The sequence below is a fragment of the Protobothrops mucrosquamatus genome, unplaced genomic scaffold, assembly GCF_001527695.2.
Source record: "Protobothrops mucrosquamatus isolate PMUCROS unplaced genomic scaffold, P.Mucros_1.0 scaffold1186, whole genome shotgun sequence".
Lineage (NCBI taxonomy): Eukaryota > Metazoa > Chordata > Lepidosauria > Squamata > Viperidae > Protobothrops > Protobothrops mucrosquamatus.
Window position 1 is genome coordinate 23,057 of NW_015387399.1, and position 13,321 is coordinate 36,377.

At 35.0% G+C, this 13,321-nt stretch overlaps 1 protein-coding gene across 2 annotated transcripts in view; it reads right to left on the bottom strand.

Moving 5' to 3' along the window:
• Positions 1-890: 890 nt before the first annotated feature.
• TBC1D23 (TBC1 domain family member 23) overlaps positions 891-13,321 on the bottom strand; it is a 32,699-nt gene continuing 20,268 nt past the window's right edge. Inside the window, exons 12-19 of one of the 2 annotated variants that reach the window (XM_015820808.1) lie at positions 12,989-13,031; positions 12,146-12,255; positions 11,018-11,160; positions 10,055-10,099; positions 6,914-7,002; positions 5,829-5,964; positions 4,977-5,171; positions 891-2,464 (exon numbers count right to left, since the gene is read on the bottom strand). In XM_015820808.1, the coding sequence (XP_015676294.1) occupies positions 2,383-2,464; positions 4,977-5,171; positions 5,829-5,964; positions 6,914-7,002; positions 10,055-10,099; positions 11,018-11,160; positions 12,146-12,255; positions 12,989-13,031 (843 nt within the window). In that variant the 3' untranslated portion in view covers positions 891-2,382. The remainder of the gene's footprint in view (positions 2,465-4,976; positions 5,172-5,828; positions 5,965-6,913; positions 7,003-10,054; positions 10,100-11,017; positions 11,161-12,145; positions 12,256-12,988; positions 13,032-13,321) is intronic. The other variant, XM_015820810.2, reaches the window with a different exon arrangement.

Here is a 13,321-nt window from a genome sequence, read left to right on the forward strand (position 1 = left end):
CTCGGGGTGGGGCTTTGGGGCGTGGCACAGTTATGTAAAGCACTGGGAGCAAACCACTCCCAGTGCTGACTTTTTGTTTGCTGAGGAATAAACCTTGTTACCTGCGTTCCTTGACTGTGTTACTTTGGACGACGATGGACGGTGGTGACAGAACCTTTTTTTTTTTTGCACACGGCGGCGGAGGCCTAAAGTGAAAAGGTTTTATAAAACCCAACTGAAGGCCTAGGACTGGAGCAACGGCGTGCGTGCCCACAGAGAGGGCTCTGCGTGCCACCTGTGGCACGCGTGCCATAGGTTCACCACACGGATCTAGTGCTTCTTTTTGGGGGATCCTTTTCAGCTGCAGAGGCAGCCACGTAAGCACACGAAAAGACATAACTGCTTTAGGGTGTTTGCAACAAGTGCCCCCCATACTCCAAATCCTACTTTGTCTTTTAAACCCAAACTCTACTTAGACCTAAAATGATTACTAAGCAGAGTTGTAGTATGGTGTTTTAAGCTTATCTACATGTTAAATAATAGGTCAAAGAAGTGACACATGTGAAAAATGTGTGTATAATTAATTGTACAAGCATTTGCATACACTCTGCAACAGCACTAAGCAGAAGTAATGCTACACACATTAAAAACTGTGTAGCAGAGAATGCCAAAAGAAGTTTCACCAATATCACTGGATAGAATTCATTGAAACTTCCAATGCACACACCTATTACTTTGCAAGCACTCAAATTCTGCACAGAAGATTCCTCTCTTCAGAACAGACTGAAGAATGCAGAGTTAAAGAAAATAGTTAGAATTGCATTAACTTAATCTAAGATGTGAAGTGTACATTTTTGATATCATTGTTATTCCTTGGAAATGACAGTTGGATCAAATGACTTGGACAAATATTTGGCATTTAAGTAGTAATCATTTATTTACAATAGCGCTTTTATAAACAATTGCACGAACATCTTTACATTAATATTATGAAAAAAGTGTCATTGCTAAATTAGGCAGGAAAACCTCTAGGAGATTTTAATTTGCTTTTTAAAAGGAGAGTGGAGAAAGGAAAAAAATAATGCAACAGCTCTGGGACAGAACTATAAATACAGGAGTATTGGAAAAAGTGCAGTTCATGCAATTCATATGTATATACTTGTTTAGGTATATTTTTTTAAAAAAATGAGCGTTGGTTTCAGGATTAAAGTGCCTACATGATTCTTGTTAAGAGCTCAAGAGTTGGTAATGAATGAAGATCTGTTGATTTTAGTTTCCATTGGTATATTGACTGGATCTGCAGATATTCTATTATTTTTTTGTCTAACCTACTAAAATCTCATGAATTGTTCCTCTCAAGTTTTGCAGCTTTCATGTCAGCATTTACAGGATTTTCTTGAGACTCCTAAGTGCATTTATTCAAATACCTCTCACAACCATTTTGGTTATTCCTTGAAAACTATGGATTTTTGCACCAGATTTTATTTTTTCAGTCTCAAGTACCGAAGACATTATTAATGGCATTCAGCTGATACATTTCAAAGAAAAACTAAAGACGTCATACATAAAGTTTCCACACTTTGCTTCACTCGTATGCATTGCAATTTTAGTAAGCACTGGACAGATTTTGAACAGGTTTCTGAAAGATTATGTTTGCATGTCCATTAGTGTAGCCAATTCTTATATCCCCCCCCATGAAAAATGAATTACAATTTTATTTCCCAATCTAATGTTGACTTTGGAAAACCTTAGTTTTCATTATAAAGCATAAAGCTGTTAACATTCAACTGCTGTATGCTGCTTAGTATTTCAAGCTTCAGGAATTTAACTAGTCTCTTAAACCTCATAGAAGACTTTAAAAATTACATACACATTGTATGTCCCTATAAACCTATCCCAAGTTTGATAGCATATGATATTCTTGTTTTAAAGAAGTTCTAGATTCTTGTCTAAAGTATTGTTTCCAAACCCTTATACTATGCGTAGCAGTTCAAATCAAATATTCAAGGCTTGTAAAAATATGTCTTGTTCAATTGTGAATGATGTAGTCCAAATATTTTCCAATATTGGAAAGTATTGTCTGGCTACAGTACATTTTTCACAGATGTGTGTACTGAGTTCACTCCTTAAGAATAAGAATAAGTCAGCTTCTCCAAAGCTACTTTAAGTAACTCAAGTTTATAACAAACAATATTTGCAAATGTGTTAAAGAAAATACTTTAAAAAAAAATCTCTTCAAAAGTATAGTTTACTTCTACCATGAAGTGGTTATCCAGGCACTCCCATCAATAAACTGAAATGTCCTCTTAGGTTAGTATTCAGCTGCAACAAGTTGTTTTAGGCCACATAAAATATTTTGACCACCAATTTCTTCTGAAGACACAGTGAAAACATCTGTTCTTATTAGCTTTCCAGGGCATTCAGTACTTTCACAATCTGTTCTTTTATATCTTTGGTGGCATCACCTGCATTTGGAATCAAGTACCTTAAAATTGGAAATGATAAGATCATTTGTTAATATACTAAATCACTTTCACAAGATAAAATAATACAATTAAAATATTATGTCATGATACATAGGATGCACATGCGCGCAAGGCAAACATACACACATACACAATGATATTTATTTCCAAAGAAATTGAAATGAGATAAAGAATCAGTGTGTCATTTCTCTTGCCTGTTGAGAATGTATACTAGCACTAAATTTTATAGCAGCACTAAATTTTATAATAGTAGAATTAAAAGTAGTAGTAGAAGTTTCAATAGACAAAAAGTTTCAAACTTTAGACTTTTGGCAAATATGTTCCTTATTTTAAGCTTCAATGATTGCCAATACTATAACAATAATTACCTATAAAACATATACATGATTATTTGATTTTATGAAATGACTAGGTCCATTAATTACCAAGATAATGTATTTTCCATTCTTCTTTCACCAGTCCTCACAACTACTGCTGGGATACATCTCTGCAGGTGTCTATATGTTTGTAATATTCTTTCTGTAGGACTGTATTTTATATTTTTGGCTGACCTCTGGTGAGGGCTGGATGGGGATTGTACATCCATCTGTGCCCCACTTAATCTCTTTGTGGGTTTGAACTGTGTTGTGCTGATTTGCCTCCTTTCTCTGGGGTTGATTCTAGTTAGTGATGATTGTGGAGGAGATGTTCCATCTTTGGCCCCTATTCCATGTGGTGCCACAGTGTTTAGTGTTGCCTCTTCTCCTTCCTTCTCTACGTAAGGCTGTTGGATAAGCTTATCCATCACCATGGAATGAGGTATCATCATTATGCTGGTGATACCCAATTATATATCTCTGTTCCTGGCAAATTAAGCAAAGCCATCAATGTCTTATCCTGTGCCTGGAGGCTGTGAAAGTCTCAATGGGGACAATAGGCTTAAGCTGAACTCTGGCAAGACTGAGTGACTCTGGGTTTTGGGACTTATCAGTTCTAGGACTATACCATTTTTGGTGCAAGATAAGGTTATATCAACCCAGACAGACCCAGTGTGTATAATCTGGAGGTCCTCCTGGACACATAACTCCTGCCTGAACAACAGATGGCAGTCATAGGTAGGAGGATCCTTCGTGTTGTGCACCAGTTGTGCCATTCCTGAATTGGAAGGGGTCTGCACTCATGCCCTAATTACCTCCAAATTGGACTACTGTAATGAGTTCTATATGGGACTGCCCTTAAAAAGTATACAGAAGCTTCAAATGACGCAGAATGCACCATCACAGGCAATTATGTTTGCTTCCAAAAGAACACATGTCACATCTCTGCATTGGTTGCCGGTTTGCTTCCAGGTTCAATTCAAAGTGCTGCTGTTGAACTTTAAACCCTTCATGGCATGGGGTTAACTCTCCTCAATTATATCTGCCTGTCCCATCAGGTCTGAAAGAGAAGTATGCTGCAGGTCCCATCTGCTAGGGACTTAGACTTGGCGGGTCCCAGGAAGTGACTTTTTCTGCCATGGAACATTCTCCATGTTTATGGAACATTCTCTCCCTGAGTGAGGTTAGTGTCAGGTGCAAGAAACCAGGAAGAAGAGTAAAGTTCAAAGTACCAAAAGTTTATTTAATTCACCTATACACAAGAATCTGATCTACTATGGTTAAGCCACATTGATGCTAGAGAAGAATTAACGGAATCAGCAGGGACTGGACTTAGGCCTCTTTTGGGAATGTAATGACTCCAAATTGATAATGTGTCTGACCCTGCCTTTAGGCTTTGCCTCATCATCTCCTACAGTTAACTCCATAATGTTCTGGAAGCCTCTCAGGACATGGTTATGTCATTAGGACTGAGGATCCGAGGAGACCAGTGACATTCTAAGATGGTTCTGTTGGTATAGTTAAGATTTATTGTATCTTGAGCCTTTTTTATTTTTAATAATGACCATTTTATATTTTTAATAATGATTGTTTTTATATATTTTTGTTTTACTTAATTGTTGTCTGCCACACAGAGCCACTTTCTGTAAGAACAGAGGCCACATAATTTTGATAAATACATAAATATATAAAATATTCTGCCCAGGGAACTAATTTCCAATTTATTTTTATATTGGGGAAAAATGTAAGTGATTTGGAACACTGATTAATATGTTGCTGTTAAGAGAATCTCAAAATTCCAGCATGTACATAGATGATTCACTCAAGATCTAATATAGTGATTAAACAATATTTCAATTAAATCACAAGGAGTAATAATTTCTAGACTATTGTTTAGCACAATTAAAGAATGTACAAAAAGTTCTACAGAACTTGGACAAGGCTCAATAGCCTTTTGAATGATAATACTAGTACATTATATTAAGTATTAATCATTGTTTATACAAGGATTTTATAGTTCCCCATATAATATGGCTGCACTTAAAAAGCATTAGAAATTATTGTCAATTGATTATTTACTTTTGATATATAAATTAATCTTCAGAATATATAGATGATTCATATGTAGTTGAAGCTAATCATAGCAAAATCTTACCTCTCAATTGCCAAAATCTCTATGCCTGAAGCAGTGCTATTTCCATATTTAAACGTTATTAATTCAGGATGCTTTTTCTTGGAAGTAATTTTGACCACAGCATTTAGTGCCTGACGAGATTGTATGTAAGCAAATCCTTTTCGAGATGCAATCTCTCGTAAACAGTACATATGTGTTGTAGTTACCAAAAGATGACTAGAAAAAAAAATCAGAAAAAAATTGGTATTATATCAGGAAACAGACACTTCCTCATCTTCAGCATTATTATCCTGAGGCAAACTCATTTTGCAAGTAATAATATTCTGTGGTTACATATAACAGCTATTTAGCAAGTTTACAATTGACTTTTCATCAAGTTGTGGACACATTTTATATTGAGGTAAAAGCTCAAATATATAATATTACGCTATGATCAAAACATAGTATCTGCCATGAAATTTGCAGTCTGTGAACCACTAATCCAGGGGTAGTCAACCTTGGCTCTTTTATGACTCGTGGACTTCAATTCCCAGAATTCCTGAGCCAGCTTAGCTGGCTCAGGAATTCTGGAAGTCCACGAGTCATAAAAGAGCCAAGGTTGACTACCCCTGCACTAATCCATACACTTATGGATTGTCACCCAACATTTTTATTTTTTTTTCATTCAGTAGGGTTAAAAGTAAATTGGAAAAGTAATTACAGGAGTCTACATATCTGAGATTTAAACGGTAGCAACTGTCTATACCAAAGTATTACTATGTATGTACACACACAGAGAGAGAGAGGAAGAGAGAGAGGGAGGGAGGGATGGAGGGAGAAGCACTTTATATAATTAGAAACATTATTAAGATTATAAAGCCAATGCAACAATACCTAGGAAACATGTGTCCACTTTCTTTCACTTCACTACAAGGAAAATGATGTTTTATATCTGGCTTATTTATCCAAGTTTGAATGTTGACAATCTCTTTTCTATCATCATCAGACATGGAAGAACTATCAATTTCATCTGTTTCAAAAAGAAAAAAATGATGTCATAGACAATATCTTTTCAATTGCTATCACATATTTTTAAAAATAGTTTTCATTCTAATTTGAAATTTCTGAAATAAAGGCTGCTGCTCAAGCCACATTAATAGCTAAAACTGCAGTATTAAAGCCAAGACATTAATTCTTAAGTTGCTGTTTCCATGCAAAAGTCACAGTATATTTCACATATTATATATATGAATGGAATATGTATTACTATATAGTTTATTAAGGCAAAGATTTTCATACTATATTCCACACAATTTTGGATTCCCTGAATGCTGAATGAAGATCCCAAACAAATTCATTTAATAACAACATGTTTCTCTGATAACTATTGAGTGTCTCTGAAATATAGAAGGATGCCTTGACTTGAATTTATAAGTAATAAAGTCCAGCAGAGCTCATTAGTGTAGAGTGAAATCAATATAGCTCTATATTCTAGATGTCTAGATTGTCCAGATCATTTTCTTGAAGTTTCTTGGCAAAAAGTACAGGTGTTTTTCAGAAAACCTGTGTGCATATGTGTGCATAGGAAATCTGATGCTATTGAAATACAGATTTTTGGGGGGTATGGGAATATGTTATCTAAACTTATAATTAGAGTAAAATTTTGATATAACAGACCATACAAGAGAAGGCATGTTACATTGTTTATATAATTTATGCAAATTTTATGTGATTTGTGTCCATTTATGGAAATTGTCCAGGCTGATTCTCCAAACAATGGACTTTTCTGTTGTAAAGCCTTCAGATTTTGTAAGGTGTATCTGAAGTCTGATGAATGATGGGCCCCCCAAAATGAGATAATATTGCAGATTCCAGTTGGAATTTCAGATCACAATTCAGAGTATCTTTTTAGTAACAGAATTTCTGGACTTAGCTAGAAAGTACAACATATAATTTGCTTATAAAAACGTCTACTATACCAGTATCATATTCTTCTTCATCTCCAATACTGAAAACTGGTTTCACACCACGATAAGGTTTTCCTACCCTGTCACTGCTGCTGACATGCCTGTTGGCAGGGAAAGAGCATAAGAAAGGAAAAATAATCATCATCTTAAATATATATTTTATTGAAGCATTTTCTCATAGCAGCATGCAATGTGATCCAGGTGTGAATCTGTGTGTGTAGTCAAAGAATTCGATAAAGGTAGCTGGCTGTGCAAAAGCAATGAACCATACTGAATTAGTGAAAATTAGTGAAAAGGCAAGAGAGCACTGAACTGGCTGGACTGTATTAAGTACAAGAAGTTTGATTTGAAAAGTTCAGTAAGCATAGTCAGAAAACATAGATCTCTTTTGTTGTTGTTGTTAGTTGCGAAGTCGTGTCCAACCCATCGTGACCCCATGGACAATGTTCCTCCAGGCCTTTCTGTCCTCTACCATCTTCTGGAGACCATTTAAGCTCACGCCTACTGCTTCAGTGACTCCATCCAGCCACCTCATTCTCTGTCGTCCCGTTCTTCTATTGCCCTGAATCTTTCCCAGCATTAGGCTCTTCTCAAGTGAGTCCTTCCTTCTCATTAGGTGGCCAAAGTATCTGAGTTTCAACTTCAGAATCTGGCCTTCTAAAGAGCAGTCAGGGTTGATCTCCTCTAGGATTGACCGGTTTAATCGCCTTACAGTCCAGGGGACTCGCAGGAGTCTTCTCCAGCACCATAGTTCAAAGGCCTCAATTCTTTTGCGCTCAGCTTTTCTTATGATCCAACTTTCACAACCATACATTGCAACTGAGAAAACCATGGCCTTGACTATACGCACTTTTGTTGGCAGGGTGATGTCTCTGCTTTTTAGTATGCGGTCTAGATTTGCCATAGGTTTCCTCCCCAGGAGCAAGCGTCTTTTAATTTCTTGGCTGCAGTAGGCTGTATATAGCTTTCCAGATATTATTAAATTACAGTTCCAAACTTCTCTTCTCACTGGGCTTCGTAATTCAGCAACATCTGGAGGGCGACCTACTGCACATCTATGTTTTAACGAAGTCAAAGGTTTCCTCAAAGTGATAATATATCAAGGCATGTTTGGGGACAAACTATTATTGGTTTCCAAGCAATGTATGCAATACTGACAAATAAAAAGCTGAGAATATTTAAGTGTTAGTTTAATCTAAGAAATATCTCTGGACCAATCATAATATCAGATAATAGAACAGACTTGAGAGGTATAGAATGTGAACTATAGCATCTCCTCTTTTCAGATTTTTCAGATGGATCTTGTTTCTTGCTCATTCATCTTTCATCGATTACTGAAAGTGCACTTTATTACAGAAACTGAATGCCATATTAAATAGTTTCATACTTCACAGCAAGTAGCCCATTCCAGTGTGTTATGCATACATTCTAAAAATTGTAATGCTGATTAGGTATAAGTAAAGGTATAAATAAATCGCTGTCCGATCCACTTTTGAAAATTTCACTTATTATTGTAGAAATGGCTGCTAGAGGAAACAAATAGGTAATATAAGGAAGAAGAATGGGAAAACTGATGGTAAAACTAACATTTATCTTTATTCCTGAAGTTAAGTGCTTTCATTTTCTAGGAGCTGGTAGATTAAAGTAATAGGAAACTGAACTGCGTAAAGAGAGACGACAAATGTGCCACCCAAAAAAAGCCAGAATAGGGGTGCTTGTTAGTAATTTATAAAGATAAGCATCTGTAACACTGACAATAAAATAGTTGGTATAAGAAATAAATATAATTTCTTTTGGATAATTTGTGATTTACTATCTCCAGAATACCCACTGTTTATATAAAATAGCTTTAGGCAATAATTTATCCTTTCTTGCAACTGTTTCAAAATTTGCGGGCCCTCTTTATATGCTTTTAAGGCCTATACAATTCTCTATTCTTTCAGATTTCACTACAAGCCCAACATACAATAGTTGCTACTTATGCAAGGATAATGCGAACTGTGATTTGTTGTTTTAAGACTGGTATGGTCTATCTATCTATTTATTTGTTTGTGTGCCACCCATCTCATCTAGAGACGAGAGATATTAGTTTGATGGGCTTAAGTGTACTGCGAGAAGATATAAGGAATGCATACCTTATGGAAATCATTATTGACGTGCTTAATAAGAACAACCATGACCTTTAGACATAATTTGCTTGTTTTAATATAAGCATGATTAATGCAAACTATGGTTTGAAAACCAAATTATACATACCAGTCATTTAGGTTAGGAAGGTAGTTGTTCTCACATTTCATGTAAATAAATAAATACCTTTAAGGTAATTTGCTTTTGTAAGCTAGATATTCAGATATTAAATAAAGCCATAATTTAGAAACAATTTCCCATAGTCAATTGCTAAATTTACATAGCATAACAATTCTGGCTATTTTAACTTGTCCATCCTCAAAGTATATTTCTTCTTGCATCGTGCCTGTGAAATCCATTTAGTTTTTATTATATTCTTTCAAAATTTTTATCTATGTTACTTAGTCAAAGCATCAATGGCAATGTAATGGGCCATAAGAATATACTTAAGGTATGCCATAAAGGTATACTTTTTAAGATATTGTTGAAATGTATTTTAATAATACATCTTCCATATCAACTTTTCAACACTCATCTAAAATCTGATTAACCACAGAATCCCATTTTGTTGAGTAGGATTATCAAAAATGTAGGTGCATTTTACGGTTCAGACAAAACAGTAAATTGTGGCTAATGTTTCTATTTGACTGTATCATGCTGCAAAGGAGGAAGCATTTATTACTTATGCATGTGTCATCTCTAAATGAATATGAATATCTCCTGTAACCATAGTATTTTAAATGTTTGAGCTTGATGTAAAGCAGACATGTCAAACTCGCGACATCACGTGATGTCGCGCGACGTATCGGAGCTTTTTCGCCATTGCCGGCAATGGGGTGGGCGCGGCTCCGGTATGATGAAACCGGCCCACGGGCCAGCAGTTTGACACCCCTGATGTAAAGCATTCCTAATTTTAAAAAAAATCTGAGAAATATTGACAGTGTAACTGATGCTTACAAAAAGTATGAAGTCATGCTAAAAAAGGACAAAGGCAGTTTTGCTCAGACAGTGTTGCATGTGGCTTACCGCAGCATACTTGCTGTATCAGGCCAGGGAAGATTGAAAGAAATTCTATAGCAAATTGGGCAGAGGACAGAATAAATAATTACAATATATCAAGAAAATCTTATGTCTTCCCAGTTGGAATTAATGTTAACAATATATATACCTTAAAGTTCTCCATCATTAGATGTTTTTTTATGTTTTTAAAACAAAGTATTATTATTCGGTTCTGTTACTTTTTGAATTAATCCACTGCAGGAGAAATGGAGTCATCTAGCACGTTTGTCCAGTACTGGTTAAGGTATTTTTTGTCTGCCCCAAGGTCGCCTTCTATGCCTAGGGGAGAATTAGAACCTGAGTTCTCCTGACTCCTAGTCCAGCACTTTTACCACAATACCCCATTGGCTTTCCTGAATATGTGTATGTGTGTGTTTATATGTATCTGAGATGTATGTATACCCACACCCACATGGATGCACAAAGCACACACATATATATTCATATACATCCACACATGCATCTCCTACAGCACATAACAGGTTACAAGGTTCATGATCATAAGAAGGATTTGTGAGAGAAGTATGTGGAACAAGAAACAAGAAATAATAATTTTCCAATCTAAAACATGTTGTTGCACATATGTTTACTAACACATAGGAATAATTTTAAGGTCAAGCCATTAAACCTCTTCACAGTAGCATAACACAATCAGGGAGAAATAAAATGTGTGATTTAACATGCAAGAATATTGGCCAGAAATAATTTATATACAAAGTTCTGTGATCTGAAAACTGTGTTCCTGGAACATTCCTTTTTTTCCTCAAATGTACCAATCCAGACCCACATTATCATTTATCAATGGAATCGATGAGGAAGTAATTTAATATTTTAGATATAATCACTGCATTCTGGGAGAAAGTGAAACATTCCAGAGAATTCACATTTCTGACCCACAATCCCCATAATAAATATGCCAACATAACTCACCTATCTACAGGAGTTGAAGTATTTTCAATAAAACTAATAACTTTTTCTTTCACATTTACAGATTTTGTCTTTAAAGCTTCAGTCATCTTGTTTACCAAAGACTTGACACCTTTTCCATCATTTGATCCATTTGGAGAATCACCCTAAAACAAAAGAAAGTTTCCCAGTAAAAATCATCTATATTCCATAACCACCTAAATCTGCACTTGAAACAAATCATTTGTAAAAAACCAAAGTGCACAATCTAAGCCCCTAAGGGTATACATGCTATCCCCTCCAATGTGCTTCTGAAATTTGCTTCTGAGTTGTAATTTTTATTTCAAATTAAGGAAAAATATTAAATCCACTAGGTACCAAACTAACAGCATTTAGTGAATTTTAATTAAAGTTTAAATAAAGCAAGAATTTAAATAAAGAAAATTAGTTTTTAAACATTTATACTTTCTGTTGTACCTCTACCAGCTTAAGTATGGTCACAATACATGAACTATTTAGGATGTAACATAGAGCATATATTTTGGCAAGTCTTGTTTCTGTATTTTTCTCTAAAAACAAGAAGAAATAAATAAAATAGTCTATATATTTATTACCAAATTGGCTATTCCTAGTGTACAGGCAGCTGGAGACACTGCCATAATTTAATTTATAACATGGTGCTAAGGCATCAAATTTCTTTTTCTTTTAACGAACCTGTAATCCCTTGCATTGGGGTGGAGCTGGGGCAACTGAATGGAGCCGAGCATTTACTAGCTAAATGCCCTTCCTGACGACTACATGGAGTTCGCAGCAGATATTTTCTCATTGCACCCAGAGAGAGAAATATCTGCCGCTACCTAAGATCGAACTCACAGCCTCCTGATTGTGAGGTGAGAGCTCCAGCTCTAGGCCACCACACTGCTCAGCTAAGGCATCAAATTTAAAGTAGTGATAATTATCATTTATGTCCTTTATTAAAAATTTGTTAGCTGGAAAAGATTTTACCGCCCTCCTTCTGACTTTTGGCAACAAAGCCTAACATCTCTTTTCTCCTTCAATGCATATGATATGTTGTTCTATATTATAAACAAATAAATACAGTCCCAAAATATTATATCAAAAGCTAAACAATTTGATTTAAAAAACACTCACATCAACTAAGGAGTTAATACTATTTTTTGAGCCTGAAGTACTAGCAATCCAATGGCCATATCCATTTTCTGGTCCTTCAATGTTAATGTCTGCTAAGTGCTGTTGCAGTGCTACAAAAAATAATAATAATAATAATTGTCAACCTCATTAAAATGTAATAAACTAACAGATGTATATAAGAATAGAAGTATATAAATAATAATGTTAACTAATGCATGCAATAAAGTGCTCAAATATGCTAATAATTACGATGCATTCTGTAAAGCACCATATCATGTAAAAGGCACCAGCTACAAATTCAGTTCTATCCAAAAACTGCACAATGAAAACTACTAAAAACTGCCCAGAATTCCTAGGAGTTGGGTGGCATATAATAAATAATAACAATAACAATAATAACAACAAATTTTTGTTCAATTTTTTTTCTAATCATACAATCTTGCTTAAATTTAAAAATGATTAGATCATAAGCAATGTTTTGAACTGGGAACTATGAGAACAAATATGTACACATTAATGCAAGAAAAAAAAGATTTAATTTCTGACAGACTGTATGTTAGGCCAGATTAGGATTAAAACTGTAACCCCTATGGAATTCAAAATCGAAAGAGGTTATAGATCTCTGGGCAGTGCAGCTTGAAATATACATCCTAGCATATTATAGCTACTACAAGTAGTCCCTGACTTAACCCTATTATGGTCGTAAGTCATAATGGTCATCAAATGGATCACTCAGATGACCAACTCGATTTTATGACCTTTTTTTTGGTGGCCATTAAGCAAATGTTGCGATCATTAAGTGAGCCATGATTCGCTACTATGTTAGTTAAAGGAAAATCTTACCCATAAATCCACCTTTAGCAATGCTTACATATTCTTTATTTTTCTGAAATAAGAAGATTGGAAATCACCAAGATGAGATTAGCATATGGATTTTTTTTTAAACAAAATAAGTGTAACACAAAACAGCCTTAGTGCACGTTTCAGCTTGAAGAAGCTTCACTGGAACAGGTCAATAAGTCTTATAATTCCCTTCCTAAATAAGAGTGGGCCTTTTTCATCAACAATAAACATTTCCTCCTTTCTCAGCCTAAGGACCAATCTCATGCATTTGAGAGGTGCAATATTTTCAAATTCATTATATTGAATTTATAATATAATAATATTAATATATAA